At 50.1% G+C, this 27304-nt stretch overlaps 8 protein-coding genes across 8 annotated transcripts; 3 read left to right on the top strand and 5 right to left on the bottom strand.

The window, feature by feature from the left end:
• Window positions 1–1215: 1215 nt before the first annotated feature.
• Window positions 1216–4171, bottom strand: CDV56_100369 (Rho family guanine nucleotide exchange factor CDC24; the record flags this gene model as incomplete). The annotated part of the gene is made up of 4 exons (XM_026753988.1): window positions 1216–2549; window positions 2618–2804; window positions 2896–3144; window positions 3197–4171. 4 exons carry the CDS (start codon window positions 4169–4171, stop codon window positions 1216–1218), a joined length of 2745 nt encoding a protein of 914 aa, XP_026610329.1.
• Window positions 4172–6685: 2514 nt separating this feature from the next.
• CDV56_101217 (F-box and WD domain protein) lies at window positions 6686–9413 on the top strand (the record flags this gene model as incomplete). Its single annotated transcript, XM_026754836.1, has 2 exons — window positions 6686–6923; window positions 7018–9413. The coding sequence occupies 2 exons, from the start codon at window positions 6686–6688 to the stop codon at window positions 9411–9413; spliced, it is 2634 nt and encodes an 877-aa protein (XP_026610330.1).
• A 663-nt stretch (window positions 9414–10076) lies between these two features.
• On the bottom strand, window positions 10077–11510 carry CDV56_101717 (uncharacterized protein; the record flags this gene model as incomplete). The annotated part of the gene is made up of 1 exon (XM_026755336.1): window positions 10077–11510. The coding sequence occupies one exon, from the start codon at window positions 11508–11510 to the stop codon at window positions 10077–10079; it is 1434 nt and encodes a 477-aa protein (XP_026610331.1).
• A 439-nt stretch (window positions 11511–11949) lies between these two features.
• CDV56_101972 (involucrin repeat protein) lies at window positions 11950–14872 on the bottom strand (the record flags this gene model as incomplete). The annotated part of the gene is made up of 3 exons (XM_026755591.1): window positions 11950–12060; window positions 12120–14639; window positions 14708–14872. The coding sequence occupies 3 exons, from the start codon at window positions 14870–14872 to the stop codon at window positions 11950–11952; spliced, it is 2796 nt and encodes a 931-aa protein (XP_026610332.1).
• Window positions 14873–16649: 1777 nt separating this feature from the next.
• CDV56_102599 (putative cell surface receptor/MFS transporter (FLVCR)) lies at window positions 16650–18345 on the top strand (the record flags this gene model as incomplete). Its single annotated transcript, XM_026756218.1, has 3 exons — window positions 16650–16802; window positions 16874–17335; window positions 17446–18345. 3 exons carry the CDS (start codon window positions 16650–16652, stop codon window positions 18343–18345), a joined length of 1515 nt encoding a protein of 504 aa, XP_026610333.1.
• Window positions 18346–19030: 685 nt separating this feature from the next.
• CDV56_102901 (cytochrome b-c1 complex subunit 6 family protein) lies at window positions 19031–19840 on the bottom strand (the record flags this gene model as incomplete). The annotated part of the gene is made up of 3 exons (XM_026756520.1): window positions 19031–19095; window positions 19195–19317; window positions 19462–19840. 3 exons carry the CDS (start codon window positions 19838–19840, stop codon window positions 19031–19033), a joined length of 567 nt encoding a protein of 188 aa, XP_026610334.1.
• A 602-nt stretch (window positions 19841–20442) lies between these two features.
• CDV56_103061 (uncharacterized protein) lies at window positions 20443–21184 on the bottom strand (the record flags this gene model as incomplete). Its single annotated transcript, XM_026756680.1, has 2 exons — window positions 20443–20961; window positions 21020–21184. 2 exons carry the CDS (start codon window positions 21182–21184, stop codon window positions 20443–20445), a joined length of 684 nt encoding a protein of 227 aa, XP_026610335.1.
• Window positions 21185–24487: 3303 nt separating this feature from the next.
• CDV56_103501 (putative glycerol-3-phosphate acyltransferase Sct1) lies at window positions 24488–26945 on the top strand (the record flags this gene model as incomplete). Its single annotated transcript, XM_026757120.1, has 4 exons — window positions 24488–24661; window positions 24773–25367; window positions 25430–25698; window positions 25752–26945. 4 exons carry the CDS (start codon window positions 24488–24490, stop codon window positions 26943–26945), a joined length of 2232 nt encoding a protein of 743 aa, XP_026610336.1.
• Window positions 26946–27304: the final 359 nt, after the last annotated feature.

Here is a 27304-nt window from a genome sequence, read left to right on the forward strand (position 1 = left end):
CTAGCTGCCGTAGTAGATAATTTGATTCTTTTATATATAGAGATGGCTTCATTTTGATTGCGTAGTAGTAATATCTCATGGTTTTCGACCGCGGCCGAAATCATATTTGGGTGGCTCGCTCGGTGTCGTGGCTCGCTCGGTGTCCGATTACGTTAGATGATTAATTGATATCTCTGGCAGCCTTACAGGGAGAACGCGTACCCAAGTCAACTCAACTGGCAAGATTCGGCCTGATTGTTTGTGGTTGAACATAGGCAGTCTTGTTCGACGATGGAGGGCCATCTTGTACGTAAAGGTACCAAGCTTCCAGTTTGTCGGGCTAAATTGATAGCGACCACGCTCCATACGGATCCACAATTCCACGTCCCCTGACCCATATTATTGAATCAGATTGAAGAGTAAGACTGAGAGCCAAAGATGGTAGGAATCTGCTCAATAATAATGATGTTGAGGCTCGAGTTCAGAATAATAAATAATGACTGAAAAGGCTGTGATGTATTGATACATAGTATACCACTACCTAGATCTTCGTTGAGAATTGTTACAATTACGAGCAGACTGGTAGGTAGTCTTGGATATTTACGAGACTTTTAATTGAACGTCCTTACTCAAAAAAGACCAGAATCCAAATCGTGTCGCTCCTGCTCAGTGGAAATATGAGTCGAAATAAAAGGACAGAGAACCAGCCCTAAAAACGAAAACCACTGTACATCTTGTCTCCCGAGAACCTGGAAGAAAACTGTCTGCTCAAAAGAGGAAAACGAAGAAACGCAGCGGTATAACATACATCATGCAGTCATGGTTCATGGACGTGGCAAAAAGATAGAACAAGTCATGATCAGGATCTCCTCGACCCGAGGGGAGTACCCCAGTGGATAGAACCGGGGGCAGATATGGTCGAGCATCTGGAGTAGATGGTAAATGTCGCTCTCCGTCGTGATCAACACAGGGACAATGTAACGGAGTTGATTCCCACTTTGCCTGCAAGTTTCAAGATGACATCTTGACAGCCTCAAGCCAATCCAGTTGGGGGATGGGCTGGGAAATCCAGGAGACAATGGAAGGCCGGGAAATCCAGGGAATATAATCCGTCCTCCTACCCATTTCCCCCATATCAACGGAAGACAGGCAAAGGACGATACGAGAAAACACAAGGAAAACGGAAAAAGAAAACAAACATATGCAGAGCAGTCCAATGCTCTCGCTCTATCGAGTCTAGTTCTCAACCACTTGGCAGTAGAGTTGTATCTCCCCTACTTGGCCCTTCGCAAGCATATCCCGATGCTGCTCACGCCATTCCATGAAAGCTAGCTGCACAGCCTCGTCACTGTCAATCGTAACAAAGTCTCCGTCCTCGTCGCGGTAACGCAACCTGACCGATTTATTGCCGATGGATCGGTTGGTGAACCGTGCCAGTTTGGCATCCACCCGATCAGTGAGCGATCGGAACATGATGTTACTGGCGATGACCAGGGTCACATAGTTATCATCAAAGTTGACCTTGGCTTTGAGCTGGGTCGGCATGAGAGGCTCTTCTTCCGGCTCGCGGCTCAGTGGAGATGTCGGTTGATCGGACGCGAGCCCAGTGGCTCGAGATTCCGAATATTGAGGCTCGTGGAAATGGGTAGAGGCTTGCTGAGTGGGGCCGTTGCGAATTGGAAGATTGACACTGGTAGGCGAACTGTTCTGGCTTCTGTTCACTGGCGCTTTCATACTGGCCATATGGGCAGGAATGGGTGGTACCGGAACGTTGTCCACGGTCTGCATCGTGTGGGCTCCCATATACCGACGCGATTCGGAGTTGTGATGATGAATGTCCGGGCTGCTAGCGGAACGCATTCTTTGTGCCATGCCGTTCGCATTGGCCTGGCCTGCCATAGGCGGTAGGGAAGGTCGAGTACCCCGTCCGTTGGGCGTGTTGTTGAAGAAGTTGCTACCATCTCTGGATACGCCACGAGACAGTGCAGGAGCGGTGTAGCGATTAGGCTCCTCATTCCAATTGTTCGACGGTGTGCCCTGGCGCCCATACGAGTAGCCAGTGGACTGGGAACTTGATCTGGTCGACGGTGTCTCGGCGACAGGGGAGAAGTACGAGTTCATATTCCTCTCTGCGGGTGACATGCTGCCGGTCGTGAACTGTGTGTGTACGGACAGATTGGGGTCGGGAGGGAAGCGAGGTTGCCGGGCGGACGACAGCGGAGGTCCAGAGCTCCCGCTTCCTCCTGTCGCGGACCGGGTTCGAAGACTCGTGCTGGACGCATTGCGGCTCATTGGGAATTCGGAGAAGAAAGCTGCCTCCTTGTGTGCCTGCTCTTCAGCGTCGTACTCTTGCTGATAAGGATTCGGTATGTTCGCCATGCCCTTCATGTACATGAATTCCGTTTCGGAGGTACCGGTGTTTCGGGCGCTGCGTTGCTCCGCTTGGATCGCTCGCTGCGTATCAATATCCTTGTACCATTTGCGCATTACGTCCTCATTCTGATAGCGAATGACGAAATTGTCCACAACGCCAGGATCGCCCTTCCAAAAGATTTGAATCCGATAAGATCCTGTGGGGAAAGATTCCCTGTTAGAATTGTGATGGGTAGATTTCCAAGGGTGGTGAGAATGCTCATACCGGGCTTTTGGAGGCACACGATATCCGTCACATTGGCCATGTAGATGCGACCTTTCAGCTGGAGACGTGGCTTGCCCTTGATAGTTGCGGCCGGTTTATCCTTGCTCACCATCAACTTCGTTTTCTGCTTGTTTGGATTGATATCCTTGCAGCAGAGTAATATCCGTTCGAAGAGATAGATGTGATACTAGATCGGTAGCAAAGGGAGAGACCCAGGTTGGTTAGCATATTGATTGCTTGCTTGTCAAAATAACATGATTGGCAAGAATGGTACAAACCTCTCTCTCCGAATCCTTGCCGGTGTCGCCTTTCAAGACAGTGAATGTGCCGAAGCGGAGCAATTCACCGAACGAGTCAATTTTCAGAGCCTTCCAGTCGTCTACTCGTTCATCTAGATCGATAAAGGCCGACGCCAGGTGCTCCTTGTCGATTGCGTCGTTTGCGGAGTCGAGAACAGACTGGATGGTGTCAATAGCTTTCGTGATATCAGCCTGGAGATCCGGGTCCTCGGTTTGTTTGCGCAGTTCCTGTGACCGGGGGTTAATGAGGATGCACACATCAGGGCAGAAGTCAACGCACCATAAGCATCAGGGGGTACTTTGTCATGCGCTGAAAAGGCTTGACGAAGAAACTGTTCAGGGTTGCCGGCTGGGCAACCATCTGCTGAAGGTCGAGCAGGCGCGGCGCTGCCCGGATCTTGTCCCACTCTTTGAGACAGGCTTCATCACAGCGCATCTGATTCGAGATGAATGGCTCATACTGTCGAAAAGCCTCCTCGTGCTGAATGAAAAGCTCACCCCAATTTTGCCGATCCTCAGGCAGGGCGTAATGCTGCTCCATCCGAATAAGAAAACGTTGCGCGAAATCAAGGAGATTGTTCAAGTTGAGAAAAATCTGGTGGCTAGCATCTCCAGTCAGAGCCCCTGTCTCCTCCAGCTCCTTCTTGAGAGCCTGCAGATTCTGTAGGTGATGGACATAGTCGCGTTCTGTTTCCAGTAGCTCCTTGAGAATGAACTCCCTCCTGGTGAGCTTCACCGCTCCTTTCGCTGGAGCCGAAGTTGTGGAATCCAAAGACCGCTTCAACTGGCCCTGCATCTCCAGTATATCCAAAACGCGATTCACCATCTTGATCACCTTGATAAAGCCAGTCGTGCTGTCGCCATACAGATCGGTGATCAAAAAGCAGTCCTGCTGGGGAAAGGCCAGCTCCTGCAACGAAGCCTGTAGGAACTTGAAGGTGGCGGCTTTGGGACGTTTCGCCTCGGGAACCTTGGAGGGATCGATCTCGAGGAGCTCCGGGGGGTCAGAGGCGTTGTAGATGGTCAACAAGGGGTATCCGTTCCGGAGGCAATTCCAAAGCGATGCGACAGGGTCGGTGTTGCCCAGCTTCTCGTCCTCTTCCTCCATCTCTTGCAAGTGGGGTTCGAAGTTCGGTACCTCTGCCAGTCGCCTTTTGAGGTTTACACAACTCTGATAGATCGATTCACCACCGCGACGGTTGATGATATTGTCCTCGGCGACAGGACCGCCATTCGATACCACGGGCTCCATCATCTCAGCTGCTGCCCACCACTCGAAGTCGTGGTGGCACCGAAAACCAAAGTGTAAATCGAATCAGATCCGCGCAGCAGACCAGAGTAAGGAGATCCAAAAAGATGCAAATCGTCGGTCAACAGGAAGAATGTCGAGCATGGATCACGGGTTTCGAGCCGGTGGACTGATGCGGGACGTATGGGTGCGAGCGGGTAGTAGATAGGTTGTGACTCGTGAGGAAGGGGAGTGGAGATAGGTAGCAGGTAGATAGATAGTTAACTAATAACTATCCCTTTGGTCGAGCCAAACGACGAAGCTTTCCCGCGCCCCAACTCTTTGGGAGATGTCACAATGCGACCAAGCAAGTATTAATATACTCGCGTCGTTGCCAAAGCACAGAATTGCAGGACACCGTTTTCTTTTTCCCTTGTGCTTTCTTGTATTCCTTGATTTATTTTGGCAAATTCCCCGACCCTTGCTGCCAACAGCTCCAAGTATCAGTATTATTGGGGATTCTCAGGAGGGATCTGTACTGAGAAATTAAAAAAAAGGGTGGGTGTGGGGTTTGCCGCTGCAGGCGTTCTCAAGAGGTCCCAAGGACTGAGGAGGCGTTCCAACGAACGGCAAAAGGGAGGGGGAGGGGATGGGATATCTGAGCTTGTACCACTGCCACTGCACCAGAAATCAGGATGAAAATATGCTAGAAAGGAAGACAACAAGGAGAGCAGACTCTTTGAAGAGAGAACAGGTAAGAGGGGGGAGAGAAGGAGAAGAAAGATGAGTAACAGAGCGCCAGAGACAGATCTCGCGAGAGTCCAGGCCAATGAGTTGCTTAGTGACTGATTCTGGGTAGCGCGTGTTAGTTCTGTGTATATCTAGTAGTAGTAAAGCAGCTGTGGAGAGGTAGAGAGGGGCAGACTGTGAATAGTATCAAGGTTAACCAAGAAAGCTCCAGAGTCTTAAGAATTTTCTTGTTAATTCGCGATAAGAAGAACACAGAGGAAGGGAAGAGAAATAATAGTTCTGGAGGAGGAAGAGGTCATTCAATGCTTATAATCAGTGACAAGAAAGAAGCATAATGATTCTCCTACAAATCACCTACCTTAGGTATAGTGCAGATACTGTAAATGTATGAACTGCATAGGAGGTAGGGATCATAGCCTTAGGCAGAATCTCTTCCACTATCTAATGAGGCATACTTATCTACAGTACCTACGCTCAAACTTGACAACATCTGATCAACTTATATTGGCATTGTCCTCCATAGCTCAACAGTAAGTGTCCTTCTGCTCTCTTTTATCAACTCCTCGGCAGTCAAGGCGACACTACCTTACTTCATGTTGACCTGCAAGTGTTATATACTACTATTCCGTACTATCTATCTATCTACCAATACTCCCGAGCGACAGGAGATTCAGAGCATCAAAATCCAAAACACATAAATAACAATGGAGCCTTTATCAAACCTAATAGATCCTGATATTGATCACTCGATTGGACGGCGGACATGGGAAGTGGATACCTCAATCAGTCAGTGTTTCGGCTCTTAACTCTGTCGACTTTATGGAGTAGAGAGAGAGAGAGATACTGGGCAATTGGATGGTACATATGCTACTTCCGGTTTCAAGCAAGTTCATAGCATTGGTACCTAAATAGTATCTAGATAGTAATCAGCCTTGATGAGATTTGATCTCTTGACCTCAAAAGTCAAGGAGGGTGGGAGTCCTTGCTGCTGTATCTATCTATCTGATACCAGAAATGCCGCACGGGACTTCCTCCCACTTACATCCTTTCTAGCTATCCCCGATGACTTGATGTTTTCTTTGAAAGTAAGGAAAGAAAATGTTCTCTTCAATGAACGGTCTTCAATTAGTTAGTGATTCATACTGTTCAGTCACAGCTCTCTATACGGTGTAGCGCAGCATTATCCATGCTATTGCTGTATTGTTCCCTTACTTACAGACAGCACCTCCTGGGTCTCCAACATGGTCTTTTTTTTTTGCTGTAGGATGAACGGTCTAAATCCTACCAGAGAAATCAAACGAAAAAAGAGGCAGAAGATCAATAACTATTTCTCAGATAGAATCCCAAGAAACTAGATTATAGACTGCGATCTTGAACATTCAACCTTCGAATCGTAGGATGAGATATGTAAATGCATGCATTCTGACAGGATATACCGCTCTCAGCTTGACATAATCGACACAAACAACTTCCCCTCTGGCCAAGTCATCTGGCCGCCATCACACAGATACTGCAAAGGTCCTATCCATTGAAGATAATTCTATCAATCCTCAAATTCAGGTTTGATTGGCAAGATCCACTGTTCTGATCGATTATCACGATTGTATGATCAACGGAAACATCCTAGCTTTATCATACAGAGCAACGGGCCTGTTGACGGACAGTGGCCGACTCGACCATATCCTATTCCAAGTCAACCAAGCTCATACTGAACAACGAAGATACTTTATAGAGACGATAATCCGACAACACGACTATACAAGCTGACGAAGCATTTTTTTTTTTTTTCTCATGGAGCAAGAGCCCGCTGCGGCGGAAGCTGCAATTCCTCGTCTCATGCGGCTCCAGGACCCCAGTTGCTCCTCCGACTTCGCCGCCCCATCATTGTCTCCGGCAGGCTTCAAGCTTGATGAGGGTTATGCTGACGAGACAAAAAGTCAGTCGGACAATGATTGCTTGAAACCGTCATCAGGCGATGCCATGTCCCTTCCGGATTGGCTCCTTGCGCTCCGAGAAGCGGACAAAGCTGGTGAGTTAGGCTTGCGGCCAGAACTGGGCACCCGTCCTGTGGGAGCTCTTACTGTGGCCATGGAGACTGATAGAAAATCTTCTTCGCTGTGCAGAATTTGCTTATAACTTGCTCCGGACCCTACGGACCTCTACCATTGCCACTGTCGTCGATCGACTCGCCCCTCTGTTGCACATGGACCCTGTCCTCAAGCTGCCGCCCGAAATCACATCCGAGATCTTCTCCTATCTTGACCCCAAGACTCTTTTGACGGCCTCGTTAGCGTCCCGTGCTTGGCGGAGCCGCATCTGTGACACTCGACTATGGAGAGACCTATACATCAGCGAAGGCTGGCGCGTCGACATCGACGCAATCCGCACATTCGAACAGGAGCACTCTGCGCTGTCGTCGCCGCAGAGTCGCAAGTCCCGGACGAGACGTGCGGATCCGGATGCTGGAGAGCCGAAGAACAAGAAAAGAGTCCCTCAGGGTTGGCTGGACTTGCGTGCTACAGAAACAGTATCGGATGACGCGCCAGCACGGGACCTCGGAGCGCCCGTGGAAGCGGATAATGAGGGAGACCACCAGATGAGTGATGTTGTGACCGACCGTGCTGTGTCGACGGCCTCCAGATCTTCGCCGCTGTCTCCCAGTAACAGACGTGATTCCCAAGCTGTCGCTTTACCCAGATCGATTGGTCAGCCGCTGTCCGCTTCCCCAAAGTCGCAGATCATGATTCGAATGCCTAATGGCGCCATGCGAATTAACTGGCCACACCTCTACAAACAACGAAGACGCTTGGAAGAGAACTGGGCGAAAGGCCGATTCACTAACTTCCAACTACCGCATCCGGCCCACCCAGAAGAGGCTCATCTGGAGTGTGTGTACGCAATTCAGTTTACAGGGAGGTGGCTCGTCAGCGGTAGCCGAGATAGGACTGTTCGCGTGTGGGATTTGGAGACCAAGAGACTTTGGTATCGTCCCCTTGTCGGTCACACAAAGTCGGTGCTATGCCTACAGTTCGACCCGCGGCCGTCGGAAGATGTCATAATCTCGGGGAGTAGCGACAAAAATGTCGTAATTTGGCGATTCTCCACCGGTGAGAAAATACACGAAATCAGGTCGGCTCACGATGACTCCGTCTTGAACCTCAGGTTCGACGAGCGTTATCTTGTTACGTGCTCTAAAGATAAACTCATCAAGATCTGGAATCGACGAGAACTTACACCACTAGACAAAGATTATCCCAGCGTTTGTCAAGGACTCGGAGTTACATATCCGTCCTATATTATTGACACGAGCGAGATTCCATCACCTATTTTGGAAGCAGAGCTTGCCAAAAACCACATCAGAAGCTTGAAGCCTTACTCTCTTTTGATGACTCTGGATGGACACGGGGCGGCCGTTAACGCGATACAGATGAACGAGGATGAAATAGTTTCTGCGTCGGGAGACCGACTCATCAAGATTTGGGACATCCACAGTGGTGCATGCAAGAAGACTCTCCCGGGGCATGAAAAAGGCATTGCGTGCGTGCAATTCGACAACCGACGTATTATCAGTGGAAGCAACGACGATACAGTCCGAATTTTCGATCATGCCTCTGGCGCAGAGGTCGCTTGTTTACACGGACATGCCAATCTGGTAAGAACCGTCCAGGCTGGCTTCGGTGATCCACCGGGCGCCGAGGAAGCCATGAGACTTGAAGCTCTAGCAATCGAGAATGAGTTTTGGGACGCTCAACGCTCCGGCGAAGGGGTGGACTTAGGCCCAAGTGCCCTCAGACGCGCCGGCTATCATCAAAACACTGCGGGCTCGCGGAACCCTCGGGACATCAAGGCCCTTGGTGCCAAAATACCTCCAGGCGGCGGTGGCAGTCAATGGGGTCGGATTGTCTCGGGGTCATACGACGAATCCATCATCATCTGGAAAAAGGACAAAGAGGGCCGATGGATCATAAGCCAGCGATTACGGCAGGCCGACGCTGTCGTCAACGCTTCACAGGCGCACCCGTCCTCTTCAAGGACAACGGTTCTGCCCCCGCGAATCCCGCAGAATCAGGGTCCGCCTTTGCCCCAGGGGCAAGCTGCCGTGCCTCCCCCTGGACAAGCACCTTTCACGCAGCATCTTCCCCCCATCAACCAAATTCATCAGCAGACTCCTATCAATCCCCCTGCGCCTGGTCAACAAGAAGCTGCCTGGAACCCAGGCAACTCCAACCCTCAACTGGGGCACGCTGCGAATCCGGCCTTGATGCTCCAGGCCCAACACCACATGCAGAACGCGCAGCCCATGCCGAACCCTGTACCGCCCCACCACCACCACCACCATGTCCGCCTGAACCGAGCTCTGAACCCGCAAGGCGGCCACCCTACATCGAGAATCTTCAAACTCCAATTCGATGCTCGCAAGATCATCTGCGCCAGCCAGGATCCCAGGATCGTGGGATGGGACTTTGTGGGCGATGACGAAGAACTCAATGAAGCGTGCCAATTCTTTACCGGTCTGTAATGTAATACCAACCCTCGTTCCCGACTCGAGAGCACTTTCTCCCAGGCCTTTTCCCGTCACAGAGGTCTTTCTCTATCCTTATTAGCTTGACCACTTCCCTTTCTGTGCATCTCTGCCAGTCATTCTTCTCTATGCGCGATCCTCCTTTGCATGTAATCTTCTACTCGTGGCACATTTGGTCTTTTTTTCCTTTTTTCTTGGGAGCTCGGCATCTCGGGTTCATCGCCTTTCCTTCCAAGCCTTTCCTTACAGGTTTCCATATTCTTCCCACCACAGCACACGCATATTGTTCCTTCTTTTCCTATGTCCAAGCATATTTGCATGTGAGCAACGGAGTTGTCTGGTATATGACTTAGCCATTTGGATGTCTTAATTGGTTCTCTTTCCAATCATAATGAAAGAAATAATGATACAGTTACAAAAAGGCTCGGTGCTTGTTCGTACTGCAACACCAAACGGAGCCAAGTACAATTTATGATAAGTAAAAGGGTCTCATGTGGTTGATTGGCACAAGGCTCTCCCTGTTCTATAGTGATGTAACAATGTCAACCAGAGCGTCCAGAGAAGGATTGAGCTGCGTGATTGCCAGATTGTGCGTGCTCGGTTCTGTAGAAGCTCCCTCGTCAAACAGTACTAAACTCTACAGATAATCCCATTGCCAAGTCAGCTTCTCGCAGTGGTGTACGTATCGTTCGAAGATTGCGAATAGATGGGGTCGTCCTGTTCACCGATGCCTGGGAGGCAACAGCAGAGAGAAAGCGTCCTGTTCTGTAGAAATTGCAGCCAAGGGTCCGCTGACCCGTGGACTGTCTCACTCACGTCGAGGGATCGACGAGGGCCACCAATTTGATCAGAACTCTGTTGCTGGGCCTCATTGCCGCTCAGGGAAGCACGACCATGCTGTGGTTGGGAGATGCTGGTTTGTCTAGCGCCGAGATTTTTCGCCCGGGACACCATACCAAATCCTGGGTTTCGAGGTCGAGAAGTCACGGCCGGTTTAGGTATTGCTGGCATGACACTGGAAGAATCGATATGACGAGTCTCTTCAGCGGGACGCGGAGTCGGCACTGATGCTTCCACTTGCGCGGAGCTTGTGGGCTTCACAAATCTCGTACCAGATTGATTCGGACGGCTAGCGTCACTTGCCTCCTCGACAGTCTCGCAATCAGCCGCAGGAAGCGCTCTCCGGTGGAATGGATGGTCGTCTAGTCGTCTGGCCAAGTTCGTTCCATGGGCGCTATGCCGATAGGGAAAGCGTCCTAGCACTGCCGTACCATCTTCGGCCCTTGCAACGGAAATCAGCTGTCTAGTAGGCCGAGGAGGGGCAGGTGAAGAGAGTCCGAAGAGCCTGCGCAAGGCTTTCCCATAGGAGGCCACACCAACACCACTCGAAGTGGGAGTACCTGTGGGAGGTGGAGTTCTCTGTTGGATATGTCCCTCGCGAACAAAGGAACGGACGAAGAACTGGGTAGAGTAGGACATCGCTTCAGGACTTCCGAAAGATGGAAGGCCCGGAGGTGTGGGTGATCTATATGGTGGAGGGAATTGCGGAATAGCAGGACGCACCGGCGACCCTTTACGTCCCGGCCATTTCGGAACCCGTTGAACGTCGTCTACATCATTGAGACTGGCCACTTTACGATGACGAGACTCATCGCAAGAGTGCTTTTTCATTGAGACGTTCGACAAAACAAGTTGAGACTTCTCGTCACAACCCGCTGTGGCTGGGACGCAATTGTCTGATAACGGATGCAAGTCCCACCGCGGACCTTTAATCATCTGTTCCTTTGAGAGATAGAGAGCATGGGAAGCATGCGCTTCATGGGTTAAAGGAATGAACATGGCCATATTCGCTGCCATCCCACTGTCTAGGATCTCGTCCACGGGATTATCAGAGCTACGAGTCAATGAATAACGATCGTCGAGAGAACTCGCTCTCGCAGCATTGTAGATGGAGCTTCCATCGCTGGTCAATGGCACAGATAGCCCTGTCTTCGTGTTTCGGACATTATCACGATATGTCTGTCGTCCAGTAACAAACGACTGTTGATCGGAGGATACAGACGCGGTCGAGACAGGACGACATCGGAGTGACATGTTCAATGACAAACAGAAATTATGAACGAAAGAATAATGATCGGACGCTCAGTAAGGCTGCAGAAGACGCTTATTTACTAGGAGTGTGCGAGGATTGAAGGCGTGAGATGCAATCTCAGCCAACTGACCTCATTATGGCCCTTTGCACCTTCCGCATCATCGTATGCAATGTTGGTCTTCCTCGTCAAAGGGCAGGAGCAGGAATATGGATGCAGCGTCCACAAATGGAAAGCGATAGGGAGCAAGATGATTGATGATACATTGTCAGCTTCGTTGTCATATGTGCGGAGACAAATATAAACACAAATGGGCGCAGTTCCGAAATAGTACATGGAGGGAATTAGAGTATTAATATGCACATTGAAAGAATTGAGTGTACTGATTAATAGACGACATGAAAGCTGGGGTAACAAAAAAAAAAGTCTATGGGATATCGTGATCATAAAGCCGTGACGCTGTGGCTGAGACTCGACTTGCCAGTGCTTGCTGCTTGTTCTTTCTTCAGATTTCGAACCAGAGTCTCCAGTCGTCTTCGTTCTTCTTGTTCCGCCTGCACAGATATGTTAGCACGGAGAAACAGCAAAGGAAGGCCGCGAAATTGCAACTGACCTTGAGGATCTTCATGTTCTCGATGCGAGTGTCACGCATCATTTTCTTGAATTCATTCTTCAGGACCATTGTAGAAGTGGTCTCATACGTGCCATCTCGTCCCACTGCATTGTTGATACCCATCCAGTTGATTCGCTCCTCATTGAGCTGCGTCTCCAATTGCTCGCAGCGGTCACGTAGACCGTCAATCATGCCTTCGTACCTCTCACGCTCTTTCTCGAACTCGATGCTGGCCTTGGTCATCACTTCATAATCGTCAATAGTTTCCCGGAGCTCCCTTTCCAGCATCTGCACTCGCTGCTGCAGATCGCTACTACCAGGCTTTCCGGATTTGAGGGCTGCGAGCTCCTCCGCAAGCTCAAGATTTCTAGTGTTCAAGGCATCAAGTTCCTTCTGGATAGCCGGATTGGCGGCCACCTCTGCTGCTCGTTGGGCTCTGCTACCGTAAGCACCATCGAGCTCCGCTTTGGCCATTGTCAGTTCTGTCTGTACCCTGACCACTTCGCCTTCCATTTCTGTCAATTCAGCCTGCAGGCGACTCGCGCTCTGTTCTGCGTTTGTGCGTCCCTCGGCTGCTTCTCTAAGGCGGGACTCCATGTCAGTGCGAAGCTTTTCCATAGCGTCTTGCAGCCGAGAAACCTCGCTGGCCATCTCACTCAATTCAGCCTGCAGCCGAGTCGCACTCTCTTCTGCGTGTGCGCGTGCCTCAGATGCTTCTCTGATCTGTGACTCCATATTCGCGCGGAACTGTTGTATCGAAGATTCCAGGCGAGAGACTTCGCCTTCCGCCTCGACGCGAGAATCTAGGGCTTCCTTGACCCGTGCGTCAGCATCGTTGCGAACTTGCTGCAGGGTCTCCTCCAGCTGCAGCACTTGTTGTTCGGCTCGGTCCCGGGCCTCGGCAGCTTCTTCCGCTCTGGCGTTTGCCTCCTGATGAAGTTGATCAACCACGCTCTGCAGACGTGTGATCTCACTATCTGCGTTCAAGCGAGCGGCAGTGAGTTCCTCTGTTTGAGAGGCGCTTTCGGATCGAAGCTGTTCGAGATGAGATTCCAGACGAGCGACCTCGTGTTCAGCCCGCACACGGGCTTCATGAGCTTCCGCCTGAGCATCCCTCTCCTGCTGAAGCTCCTGCATGACAGCCTGTAGGCGTGACATTTCCGCCTCTGCGTGCGCTCGGGCTTCCTTTTCGGAGGCCAAAGCGCTCGCGTGATCTTCGGCAACGCTCTTGTTCTGTTGAAGGTCGTTGAGTTCCTGACGCAGAGCTTCGAGTTGCTTGATTGCCAGGTCGAGTTCGTCCTTTGCTCTCTGACCCTCCTGCTCAGACAGCTCGAGGTCTTTGCGGATATGAGCGATTTGCTCAACCAGATCGGCTATGTGTGCATCTCGTTCGGCATCCGATTTGGAATTCAATTCCCGCTGTTGCTGAATTTGAGTGGTTAAGATGCTCTTCTGTTCAAGGAGTTTCTCAATCTGGCTGTGAAGGTCATCAATACCAAGATTCAGGTACTCGAAATGTGCTTGTAGCCCATTCCCTGACGATTCCGGGGGAGGAGAGAGTGATTGTGAGCGAGACAATCCAGATTGCCCCACAATGTGGTGTAGTCGAGCGTTGATTTTCATTAAATGGTTCTCCGTACCGTGATCCAACTCCAAGGCACGCGGCGTCTCAGCTGGTTTTGCAGCGATTATATTCAGACCACGCTCAATATAAGCGAGGAGCGCTTCGACTGTCGCTGTGGGATTGATCGATGTCGTACCATCCGAAGTTCGGGGAATCGAATCATAGTCGCTCCCGGGTTGCAGCTTTAAAACCATGTCGCGCAGCCTCTCACTCAAAGCTTCCAGCCTTCTCTCGGTATCCCCAATAACTTCAAATCCAATCATCTCTTGGCTACCGGAAGCAGCTGGCCCATCAAGATTGTCTGACGTTTTGTACAAGCTTCTGTCGTCAAAGTCGTCGACACTGCCGCGGGTGTTGTGGCTGGAGAGGCTCTCCGGGGTATGTGGGACATTCCTCATGTTCTTCTTCAACCCCTTATGTGTCATCTGTAGAACACCCGCTGTATGTTCCAATAACCTTTGGCGTACGTGCTGTGCCTTGCGTTCCCACTTCCAGATTTCGTGAGCAAGCTCCTCGCACTTTCTTGTGCTCGCTGCCAGTTCCTCGTCTGTTTTGTCCAAAGTGCCTGTAGCGCCGAACTCATTTCTGTGACTGCGATGAGAGTTTGGCGAAATTCCTGCATGGTATTCTTCGCTGGCCCTGCGGCTTGTTGAGTTGTATAGTCTGCTGAGCGACAGAGCCGCGTCGCGCAGTTTCATTTCCAGGGCTAATTTCCGCTTGGTTGCGTTTAGGCGACCGGACAGAAAGGAGTACTCTTTCTTCAAAGCCTCAACCTCCTCCAAAGACAGTATCTCATAATTCATGCTGTCCCCCATGGCGGTTTCAGTGAGTAGGTACATGGCGACGGGATCGTTGGCGTTCAGCAAAGCTGGGCTTCGTGGCTGGGTCGGATTGAGCTATGAGGATAGTTGTGTTAAAAGCATGGTTCAAGATGAGAGAGAAACCGAGCGAGGGTTCAACGCACTGGATCGTATCGCAATTTCTCCGCATATTGGGGCTCCAAGGCCTCACGGTAGCCGTCCATGAGAACCTTGGCTGGAGGCGCCGCCGGAGGGGCCTCGTAAGATGCGGACGATAGGTATCTCGGGTCGCCATAGGATGACTGGCTAAAGCGATCGTGATCGTTCATCTTGAATTCTGGAGACGAGATATCTCGACGAAAGGCGCGAAGGAATGCGGCAATGGATTGCTGTGGAGAATTGTCTCAGGGACGAGCCGTCACCAAACAGGACTCATTATCATAGAGCAGGCTACTTCCACGTCAACCAGGTCAATGGATGGCGATTTAGGTGGGAAGAGATGAAACAGAGTAATGGCAAGTTATTTAGAGAATATTGGAGTGGCTAAGGTGAGAGAAAGAATGACTTTGGGAGAATTAAAGGGTGAAGAAGATCAGCAAGAGTCTAAATTCTAAACTAGAAGAAGAGGATGGGGAGGCTTGAAGGACAAGCCAACAGACCACAATGTGATGGATCAACATTCACAAGAACATCACTCATCACGAAACTTTTGGTATGATCTTAGAATATAATAATGGTTGCATGAACTGTCTAGGATCTAGGAGGAGATATGACTGGTAGTGACTAGATACATGTACTTTGTTGTTTTTTCTGCATCTCAGCTACTTTGTAATGTACTTAGGTACCAAAGGAATAGAATCAGCAAAGCCCTCACGCATTCTGAATCAAATTAGACCTGTGGAAGGTATGAGATGATATTTATGTGATCCATCTCCTTTTGATAGTAATATTCACTTGATACTGTGATATCATGAAAACATACGGAGTAGTTAACCAACCTTTGGTTCAACTCCGGATGTTCCCCCTGAGATCCAGACTTAACTGAAGGTATGAGGTATCTATCTAATAGATCTTTTCTTGAGATTTGTACAGCTTGTGCTTAGGTGCAGGAGTCTTGTTTATTCTAAGAAGAGTCAGATCAACAAGATTTGATATCAATCATCAATGATCAGTGGAATTGTGTATATGGCTGTCTGAGTTTTAAAGAATTAGGTCTTTCGCACAATCAGAATCCCCAGATGATGGTGTTGTGTCATGAAGTGATCCCAATCAGGCACGGTGTACTCTGAATACATCTGGAGGTATGAACACAGAATTAGTGTCACAAATTGACCAGACTGAAGCAAGTCTTTTATCTGATGGGTGCAGGATGTGCTCTTGCAATATTAACTGGAATTTGTCTATTGTCAGTTGACTGTTTTACTAAGAATCCTTTGGATCTTCTATGGCCGCGCGATGTGGGGATGGGAATTTTGGGAAAGAGGACCAAGATACTCCGTACACAAAAAACAATGTTCATGTAGATATCATCTAGCCAGCACCAGAATATATTCTCCCTAGACGAGGGATCAATCAGACTTCTAATCATTGAGAACTATCAGAAATTAGATGAAACAGTGCTACTATGCTACCAACTAAACTGATTGGCAGTATGATTGCAAGCGGAGGGTTACAATCCACGAATATCTACTCCGTATCTACCCCACAGTCGATCCCATGCTCCCTCATGATCACTTTATCTAGTCTATCTTAAGACTCGGAGTCATATTCGCTATCTAGTCTAAATGTAACTACGTACTAAAGTTAGGAACCTCGGGAGGGACCAAAACACCCACCAAAGGATTATCTGCTTAGTGGAGAAAATGTGAAGACTCTCTAATAAAGAACGTCGGGGTGCACCACTGACTGGGATGTCGACGAACTAAAGCAACTAACTGATATTAACTAGCATGTGGACGACCAGCGACAACTCGTCCGTCACAATCATCATCGTCTAGCTTGGGCTCGCTCATCCCCTCATTGCATCAATAGATATCATCTGCCGCATCCCCTGCCGTCTGGAGTCATGGTCTCACAGTCGACCTGTCCGTGTCGCAAGTATACAAAATGACCGCAAGTCACTCCGCAGACTTGGTCGATTCCCAAGATGGTATTGTATCACTGGACCCGTTTCCTACGGGGACTGTGTACAAAGTGTATAGACGACGATTCTGGGGGCTGGCTCAACTAGTTTTGCTGAATATTGTCGTCAGCTGGGACGTAAGTGCGCTTTTCTCAGAACAGACGCAGAACCCGAATTTGGCTAATCTTTGCATGTTCGAGAAACTCAGTGGCTCACCTTTTCTTCTATATCCACTACCGCATCGCAGCATTTTGGTGTCTCGGAAAGCGCCATCAATTGGATGAGCACTGGCTATCTTTTTGCCTTTTGCGTCGCCAGTCCAGTTGTCATCCTCACTCTTAACAAAGGCGGTCCCAAACCTGCCATCATCGCTACATCCGCACTCCTGCTCGTGGGCAATTGGATCCGATATGCCGGAACGAAAGCCCGTGGAGGCATCTTTGGTGTGGCCATGTTTGGACAGATCCTCATCGGTCTCGCGCAACCGTTCTGCTTGAGTGCGCCGACAAGGTACAGCGATCTTTGGTTCTCCGATCGAGGGCGCATTAGCGCAACAGCCGTTGCCACTTTGGCAAATCCGCTGGGGGCAGCCTTGGGGCAGTTGATCGATTCGTTCTGGGCGACAACCCCTGAGCAGGTTCCAGATATGGTGCTGTACATATCGATCATTGTAGGTGCACCGTCGACCCCATCAGCACGAGCGAAATGTCACGCAGTGGCAGTCATGGTGCAACAAACCATATCAGCAGCAAATACTGATGGCAACCCATGACATGACAGGCAACCGTCGCATCAATCCCATCGTTCTTCATTCCAGCCGCACCCCCAACGCCCCCAAGTGCTTCATCAGCGAGTAGTAAAACACCACTCCGTCCGGCGCTCCTTCAGCTCCTCGAAACCCTCGAGTTCTGGCTCATCCTTGTCCCCTTCTCCGTCTACGTGGGCTTCTTCAACAGCGTCTCCTCCCTCCTGAACCAGATTCTCGAACCATACGGCTTCACCGAAACCGACGCCGGCATCGCAGGCGGCATCCTCATCATCGTCGGCCTCATCAGCTCCGCCATCATCTCCCCCATCACCGACCGCTTCAAGCACTACCTCGGTACCATCCGGATCCTGGTCCCCATCGTTGCCATCTGCTACATCGCCCTCATCTTCGCCCCGTCCAGTCCCGCAGGCATCGCCCCGGCATACGTCGTCTGCGCCCTCCTCGGCGCATCCTCCTTCGGCCTCCTCCCCGTCGTGCTCGAGTTCCTCGTGGAGATCACGTACCCCTTCTCGCCGGAGATCGGAAGCACCATCTGCTGGACAGGGGGCCAGCTCCTCGGCGCGGCGTTCATCCTCATCCAGGACGCCCTGAAAGCCTCGGACAACGCCTCGCCGCCCCAGAACATGAGAAATGCCCTGATTTTCTCGGCCGTCGTGGCGGCCGTGGCGGCGCCGTTTCCAATCTGCATCGGGCTGTTTGGGCGGGATGTCCGCCGCCGCCGCTTGGATGTCGATCGCGGCGTCGCCTTGGAGGATGCTGTTTTCCGGGGCCGGGAGGCGTCCAGTGCGAGTGCGAGTGCGAGTGCGGGTGCGGGTGCGGGTGCGGGTGCGGACAGAGGTGGTGAGAATGCCATTACTGGACTGGATCCTGCTTCTGACATATCGAAGCTGTCGCCCAAATACTCATCTTGAGGATCATTTGGAAAAAAAAAAAAAAGCTCTTGGATATCGGATCAGGGTCAGGGAATGCTTCGAGCGATCTAGTTCGGTTGTCCGCAGCTGCTTTCCGTGCTTGTTTCATGCAATGCTCCTTTTTGACTGTAAAATTTTGGCGAAATCTGTCGATAATGATTATGTGTAAATTTAACGCCTTTCTGAAAATATCAGTCGAGGTGAAATTTTACGTCAAGATCAGCTGTTGAGTACTCGATATACATTGGAACTGGGAAGAACAATCTACAGCACCAGGCCACGGAGAGGGAGAGCACCACAAGTCTAAGCAAAGCGGAAGCATTGATTCTAAAACAAAGAAAAATGAAAAGCACAGTTTCAAACAGGCGGAGACCAGCTATCTGTACATACAGGCAAAGGATGCCATTTTTTACCATCCTCCATACTGTAACATAACAAGGCCGACAGCAGAATGATAGGGCCGTCCCATTTCCAGCATACATACCGGTCAAGGAGACCCCGTGCTTATTCGATGCCGGAATCTATATCGGCAGGCTGACATTCAACATGCCGGCCATCATGTTCTTCTATTCAACTCCTCCCGACTCTTCTTTCTATCGATCAGATAGCCAAAGTGACATTGTGGGTTTCGCTTGTCGTTGAATGCTGAAAAAGAGCAACAGGAATCGTTCCAAGGGCGAATCGCTTATTTGAGAGCCTTCCAGAGCTTGGGGGCAGCGCACTGGGTCGCGCAGTGGGCGAGGTGGAAGACTGTTAACGAGCAAAGCCAGTGTTAGTCAATCGGGAATCTCGATCTTGAAAGGCAAACGAGGCTAGCCCGATCTCAACTAATCCAATCGGGTTACTTACACTCCTCAACACAGTCCTCCTTGGGGCCCTTGTGGTCAGGGTCCTCCTCCTGCCGAGTTACGCGCTCAACGCACTCGTCGTAGTGGTGCTTGTAGGGGGCGCACTGGGGACTGTTGGCGCAATCTGTTTATTATAAGGTCAGTAAGTATCACATGACAATGCCGAATGAGTGAATGGAAATGGGTCTTTGCGCCGGTGTCCAGACAATCCTACGATGAGGCGGACAACCGGAGATCTGAATACATGTGTATACACTCCCATGCATACGCAACAAATCGACCAACGTCGTAGATGGGCCAAGGAAAAGCCCAGGGTCGACAATGAGTGACTCACCCTCCTCAAGCTTGGGCTTGACGTCCACAGCCTCCTCTTCCTCCTCTTCTTCCTCCTCGGGCTCCTCTTCCTCCTCGGGCTCCTCCTGGCTTTCCTCGGAAGCCTCCTCAGCAGGAGTCTCCTCACCAGATTCCTCAGTGCTCTCGGTGCTCTCGGTGCTCTCTTCTTCGGTCTTCTCCTCGCTCACAGCGGGCTTGTCCTCGGATTCAGCCTCCTGGCTGCTCTGCTCGACGATCTCGGCGGGAGCCTCAGCCTGAGCCTCGGGGAAGCTCAGGGAGGAGATCATATCGGAGAAAAAGTCGGCGAGACCCATCCTGACCGTGTGGAAGTATCAATTGACGAGAATGGAGGGTCTGGAGTCGAGAGTGTGGGGGTGCAGTGGCAGCAGCGAGCGAGATTTGATGAGGATGGTGGTTTTACGAAGCTTTGGCTCCGACCGTCCAGGAAAATCGGAACACCCCGGCGCCGGGGGAGGTTGAATTATCGCACACGTGATTGGCCGACGCTTCGGTAGGGATGCAGGTGCCCTCTGTACCTGTAGTTGTTTGGAAGTTTCTAAATGGTCTACTCATTCTTCATTTCTCTACCTCTTTACAGCTCACACTACCTGTACGGCTCAGTGGATCATTTATAGAGGAATGATTTCTCGGCGAATATTATCTCGGACTCGAGCCTGCTTTTAGACGACCATCCTAGCGTAATAGGAATAGTAGTGCAATAGCGTGTTCAACATCCTATTACCGCTATGAATCTTAATTCGCCCAATTATTGTACATTAAATCTGAAGATGTCTCATGATGTAATGGAAGAACCTTTGATGAGAAAGATGAGGGAAAGGAGACACTCATGAAGACGGAGAATGTGTAAGCAAGATACTCAATGTTTAGAATGATCAGGATCGCCTCCCACCCGGCGTCAACTGGCACGGCGTAACCTTTCTTCGAGTTCGTTGGCAACACTTTGTTGCTGAACTTCTTCGTAGCCTGGCGGTGGATCCATAGGTTCAGCTTCTGTCCCTGCACTGTCCTGGCGATTGTACGAGTCTGGAGATAGACCCTGGTCCTGAATGTGAACTCCAGTCATATCATTCTGGGGCCCCGTGTAGGCAGGCAGCTCTTCCAGGTGGATTGTAGAGAGATCCACATTTCTCGATGCTCGGCCGCTTTCTTGTGTGAGCTCAAGTGCCTGCTGCATACGCTCCTTAAGTCTCTCAAAGTTATTGTGAAAGTCAAACGCGCCTCCCTCTTTAAAGATTACCTTCAGCTGAACGGCTGGCAATGACGGGGGAATTCCTCCTCCAGACACAGGTTGAACAAGGGATATCCACAAGTTTGGACCGAAAAATGGTGCAGTGACGTGCGAGTCATGTATGTTGAGAAGCGGAGCCGAGAATGATTGAAAGTCTTTTGACTTCTGAGAGGGGATATAGACAACCTACCGTTAATGTCAGCAGACTTTCTAGGAGAAGATGAGGGAAAAGAGTCGTTCTGACCCGCTGATTGGTAAGATAGATCTGGCCGGTACCGCTCTGCAGGGATATCGAATCACTGCCTGTGTACGAACTGAGCGGTTGCAGAGAGAGACTCGTGCGAGGTGGAGAGGTGTATATCAACTGCTCATTTGGAAGTTTGACGAAGCCTTCACGGTCATGGAGCATCACCCAGCTATACAGTCCAACGTCAGAGATGTCCCAATGCGTTTTCGAGGCAATCAATGTGAAAGGAGAATAGTTGTGACAGCAAGTAAGCCCCACCGTGACAAATGTAAGATGGTGCTTAGCTACGAGACAAATGAACGCGCCTCGTGTGCAACATGAAACCTCAAGAATCCAGAAGAAAAATGCAGGTACTATATGCCTAATAATGTAGACATGGCGGCTGAACCTGGGGTCACTCCACATACTTGATTGACATCTTGCCTGGCAGGCTACAATATTCCAGTAAAAGAATCAATGTATGCGCTCGCGCTCAGGCTCAAGCTCTTCTGAAAAGTGTCACAGTGCCGACTTCTTGAAGGACTCTGCATAGAAACTTGGCTGCTGAAAGCCACGCAGTAGCGCCTTTGTCGGTCTTCAAACTGCACTAGCTGACGTATGTAGATTCTGCAGTACCCAACTGTGACTCGAGGTGTTAAAAGCTAATGAAACCGATCTGAAAGATGTCGCGACATGCGCTGATCAAAGCCCTAGATAGACTTGATGAGACCCGCGGGGAAGTAGAAATAGATGCGCGGACCAGATCGTCAGACCTGTCGGTTGAAGTCCAGTTTGACAACCTTACTAGCCGTTCCCGCTGTGTGAACGCTGCAGCGTGTTACAGCGACGGTCAAGTCTGCAACTCCAGAAATGCTGTAGCGAAATCTGTCGCAGGGTTTCAAAAACCAGAGTAATACTCAACAGCGATAAGCCGGCAGTTTTGACTCGTAGCTGCGTGATATTCTCGACGATCCGCACTATATACTCACTGTGTACTCCGTAGCGTGGGGCAGCCCTCTGAGGCGGGGAGATTGAAGACACCGAAATTGATTCTAAAAGATGACGGATGATATGGATTAGATGATCATGAACAGACAAGATAGAGTAGGAATTCGATAGCCTTTGCCTTGAGTCTTTGTCCCTAATTTAGCCTCATATGGACGGTTAGAACTTAGGTGCCTCATCGGGATGACAAACACTGAAACAATGATGGAGGCTGCAGCGAGAACTTTCTTGCGGTGTCCACCGGGATTCCCGACGCAAGCCGTTTGAGGAGCGCATTCCCAACACTACCTTATTTATTGTTCGGTCCAAAACTATGCAGTCCTCACGGGTTTCTCCTTGATTTCTCACTATCCCAGTCTGATCAACACCTATTCATCAGCTTTGCGCAAGTTGCCTTTTGACATACGAGTGCTTGCGTCACTGCGTGAAACATGTTAAGGTACTGCGCCATTCCCCTCTAAACCTGTGGAAGACCCATTATGCTATCTTAAAGGCAGATGGTGTTTTTCTCCGCTATCATGATATACTGAACATAGAATAATTGCTCAACAACACAGCTACTGCATACTTTCACTGCAATCACCCAGTATAAGAGCACACCTCCCGTGTCCGGAAGAGAGTCGGTGTACTGTTTGCCCGGTTTCCTGAGGAAGGGGATCTCCCTCTATCAACACGCGATCCATTGGACTTTGAGTCTAAAAACTGCCTTTGCAGCCTGCCCAATATCCCCCAAAATGCTTCTCTTCGTGGCTAGAGTTTGTAAAGAGGATCAATCGCAGCGCGGCACGTGGCTATGTCAGGCCGGGCTGTGATGCTGATCGGAACAGGAACAGGACTGAAGCTGCCGGCACATACGTCTAGGAGTAGTGTCTACCAAGCGGACGCAATCCTCGCAGCCCAGCTGTAGGTAAGCATCGGTAGGGAAATAACGACATTCAGTGAACCCTGAGTTACAGCTATACAGTGCTCATGTAATGCATAATCGGATTTCCCTTTGAAGTCTTTGGCTCAGAGGGGTGAGACAGCACTGACACCGGTCACGAACCCAGGTGTTGGATTAGGAGACTTAGTCCACCATATAGCTGAAGATGCCATTCTAAGCAGGAGTCCTTGGTGGGTTTTCTGCAGCGCCTATGACACCGGCGACAGTGCTTCCTGCATGCTGAGATGGTTATAATGACAACATCAATGTACTCCAAGTGGATGACCAGACCGATGTATATTCCTCCACCAAAAAGGTTGCAGTGCTATCAGCAACTTGCATCTTGGAGCAAGCAAGCGGCGCCTCAGACTGTGTAGCTGCAGTTCAGAAAATTGAATGAGCGGCAATTAGATTTGCCATGCCTTTGCCCAAGAGACCTCCGAGCATATAAAGTCATAAGGTGTTTGAGAAGAATGGCAAGTAACGTACCGATCTCTCCAGTTGACTTCTCAGATACTCTCCAGGCCATACTGATCTGCAGCTAGCTGTCTGAGGAGATTGTAAAATGACCAATCCACGCCGATTAACAATTGGTTGGGAACCGAAACACCCAAGGATCTGGAGTCTAGACACAGCCCATATCTATCGAAGATTCGAGCTCTGAGACACAGTTGGCATTGCCGGAAGTCCCCGCAGAATTGAGTTTAGGATCAGATCATCAAACCCATGGGAACTTGCTGGAAGCTCTAGGTCGGGAGACAGCCGTGCTACTCGAAAAGGCAAAGTGGTATGTCATCAGTACTATCAACTATTGGATGACCCTGATGATTCTGGTTGATAAAGTAGTTGGCCGATTCCTCGATGGAACTCAGGCCCGCGAAGACGTCGTGTAACGGACGATAGGAAAGAAACTCGGCTGAACGAAAATCTGCTTTCCGAATAGTGCAACGGCGATGCAGCTAGAATGAGACTACTGTCTCCTGAGATAGTAGCAGATAGATAGCACCCTGTAGCTAGTTAAGAGGTGACTGTGTAGTCGCAGTTCTAGAAGCGTCGCTGTATTTTCGACCAATCCGGCGTGCAGTCCGTGCACCAACGGCAGGTTTTTGGGACCTCCTGCGCTTCCCCCCACTAGTAAGGTAAAAAGATTACCTTAGGTATCCTGCTCTATGACATTATTATTTAAGCCAAGCAGTGTCACATGGCTCGACTTTGCTCTCTACATAACTACTTGTGCACTTTTTCTAGGCCTCTGATTTCGGGACCTTGACCAAAGAGAGTAAGACTTCACAGCTCTTATACCCAAATCCCAGGTATTGCCTGTGATAAGTACGATCAAGTGGTTCGGGTTTGAAGGCCCATGTCTGGTATAAGCGCATCGACGCGTGCTTCCGGCTTCATCGTTTCGAGATAAGACGGCGACTGGGAAGAGACTCACAATCTCGACAGACTGATCCATCAAAGGTTTCCATTGTTTCCTATTGGCCTTGAGCCATCTCCGCAGCTAGGTGCAAATAGGGACGATCGGCTCAAGGGATTCAGATCTATTCTACGGCGTCATGGGGACGAAACAACCACATATTCCCCCCCTAATTGGGTGGCTCTATGATTTGGTCTTATGGTCATTCTCGGTGCTGATTGACCTGTTCTTCCGGGAAGTTCATCCTCGCGGTTCTTGGAAGATTCCTCGGAGGGGTCCGTTGATCCTAGTTGCAGCGCCTCATGCGAATCAGGTCGGTTTCTGTTCATGTTTCCATATATATATCTGTGTTCGGCAGTACTGCTTGCTTCATGCTCATGCTTGTTATATCGTCTAGTCGCTGACTTTTGCAACCCTATAATAGTTCGTCGATTCGTTGATCCTGATGCGAGTGATGCGCAACGAAGCCCATCGTCGTATTTCATGGCTCATCGCAGAGAAATCCTTCAAGCGCAAGTTTATCGGATTATTGGCTAGGGGAATAGGAACTGTTCCGGTGGCCCGAGCGATGGATAGTATGAAACCTGGTGTTGGAACTATATATTTGCCGGATCCTGTCAATCAGCCGACTCTCTTGCGAGGGGTAGGTACCAACTTTGAGGGGCCTGGGTATGAAAAGGAAGGCACAATCTCTCTTCCTACCATCAATGGTACTTCGCACAGTGCTACCATTGCCGAGATCCGGGGTCCAGAGGAATTGATACTCAAGAAACCGTTTAAAGCCAAGGACGCACTTTTCCAGCTCACAGGACGGGTTGATATCACTGATGATGGGAAATTTACCGGGGACGGCTCCGCAAAAGACCCCGATTTTCAAGGATCCAAGTTCAAAGTATCACCTCATGTCGATCAGACGGCGGTCTACCAAGCAGTGTTCGGCAGACTCAACGCAGGTGGCTGTGTGGGTATCTTTCCAGAAGGTGGCAGTCATGATCGGCCAAACCTACTTCCTTTGAAAGGTATAGTTCTTCTTCCTCGATTTACCTAATGCTTGCGTAAACCTCGGCTGATTGAATCCTAGCTGGTGTGGCATTGATGGCCCTGGGTACACTGGCAGACAATCCGGACTGTGGTTTGAAGATCGTTCCATGTGGAATGAACTATTTCCACGCTCATAAATTCCGTTCAAGGGCTGTGATTGAGTTTGGTAACCCCATAGAGGTACCGAGAGAGCTGGTAGATCAGTTCAGACGAGGTGAAAGAAGAGAAGCCGTCGGCGCGCTGCTGGACACCATTTACCAGGGTCTTGTATCTGTAACTGTGACTAGTCCTGATTATGAGACTTTGATGGTTGGTGGACCGGTCCTTTCCATCCATAATATTTATGACTGACATATCTCTAGGTAATTCAAGCCGCTCGTCGCCTATATAACACCAAGGGAAAGAACCTCCCGCTTCCCATGGTGGTCGAGCTCAACCGCCGCCTTGTTAAAGGCTATACCCATTTTAAGGACGACCCTCGGGTTATACATCTCAGAAAGTCCGTTACCGACTACAACAAGCAACTCCGTCTCCTAGGGATCCGTGATCATCAAGTACAGTACGCGAAATTCTCGTGGGTTCAGGTCATTGCTACCTTGATTTATCGTCTGGGCAAATTAGTTCTCCTGGCCATTGGGACGCTGCCTGGCTTGATTCTCTTCGCACCTGTTTTTATTGCAACAAAATCTATCTCCAAGAAAAAGTCGAAAGAGGCACTGGCCGCATCTACCGTGAAACTTCAAGGACGTGATGTCATGGCAACCTGGAAGCTACTCGTCGCCCTTGCTTTCGCCCCCGCAGTGTATGCATTTTACACTGCAGCCTTCACCTGGTGGGCGTACCACAACCGTATCCAGGGGCTTGTTCCTGGCTGGATGCCTTTGTGGTTGATCGTGCCTATCGGGATGATCTTATTCCCGACCATTACTTTCGCAGCGCTTCGCATCGGCGAGGTGGGCATGGATATTGTGAAGTCTCTGAGACCATTGGTGCTATCCTTGAATCCTTCCTCAGCCAATACTCTTGTGAAGCTGCGTGAAAGGCGCGCTGCCCTTACTCAACAAGTCACTGAAGTCATAAATACCCTGGGCCCAGAGCTGTTCCCAGACTTTGATGCTGCAAGAATCGTCACGGATCCCTTCCGTGAAGACCACCGACCAGCCGGAAAGGCAGATGTTGATCATGCGGCCGTGCCGGAAATCAGAAGAACTAGCGCAGCAGATATGGAGGTGGAATCGCCAACACAAGAGCCTCTTCCTCGCAATGAGTCATTCCACAACCTCGCCAACATTGGCTTTTTCTCTACTAGACCTTCGAGCCGTACTCGAAGCCGTAGTGGCTCGTTTGGTGGTCGACCTGGCTCCTCAGGGCAACAGTTGAAGCCATTGAGCCAGGTGACAACGAAAGACGGGTTTGAAGAAGTCAGCTCGAAGATTCGCGACGCTATGCGAGAACGAGGCGAACGCAGACGCCGGAGAAGCGAGGATGGAAGCTGGGACATGGCCAGCTCTGGTCCAGGTACGCCTTCGAGTGAAGGAAGCCGGAAAGACTTATAAAATTGGAATTGTACGAGCACCACGATAGCCATGTATTCCGCACACAAGCGGAAAATTGGAGCATGCTTACTCTGCGAGGGGTTAGGTCCTTTCACTGTTGTCAATGAGTCATGGATGAACGTCTTGTGTATTGGCTAGTTAAGGTTTTGATACCTGCTAGAACATATGTATGTAATGAGATAGTGATCTGATTCATGTAAACCCCCCCTTTTCTTAAACAGCAACTGCCAGGATAACGTAATCAACCACCGAACCGCGGATACCACCGAACCGCGAATTTTCGCCGCTCTCTCAAAATATTTGAATACACAAGTATCAACGCGTGCTATCCCTATCAATTTTATATAAATGTCTCAATC

The sequence above is a fragment of the Aspergillus thermomutatus genome (genome assembly GCF_002237265.1).
Source record: "Aspergillus thermomutatus strain HMR AF 39 chromosome Unknown NODE_327, whole genome shotgun sequence".
In the NCBI taxonomy this organism is placed as follows: Eukaryota; Fungi; Ascomycota; class Eurotiomycetes; order Eurotiales; family Aspergillaceae; genus Aspergillus; species Aspergillus thermomutatus.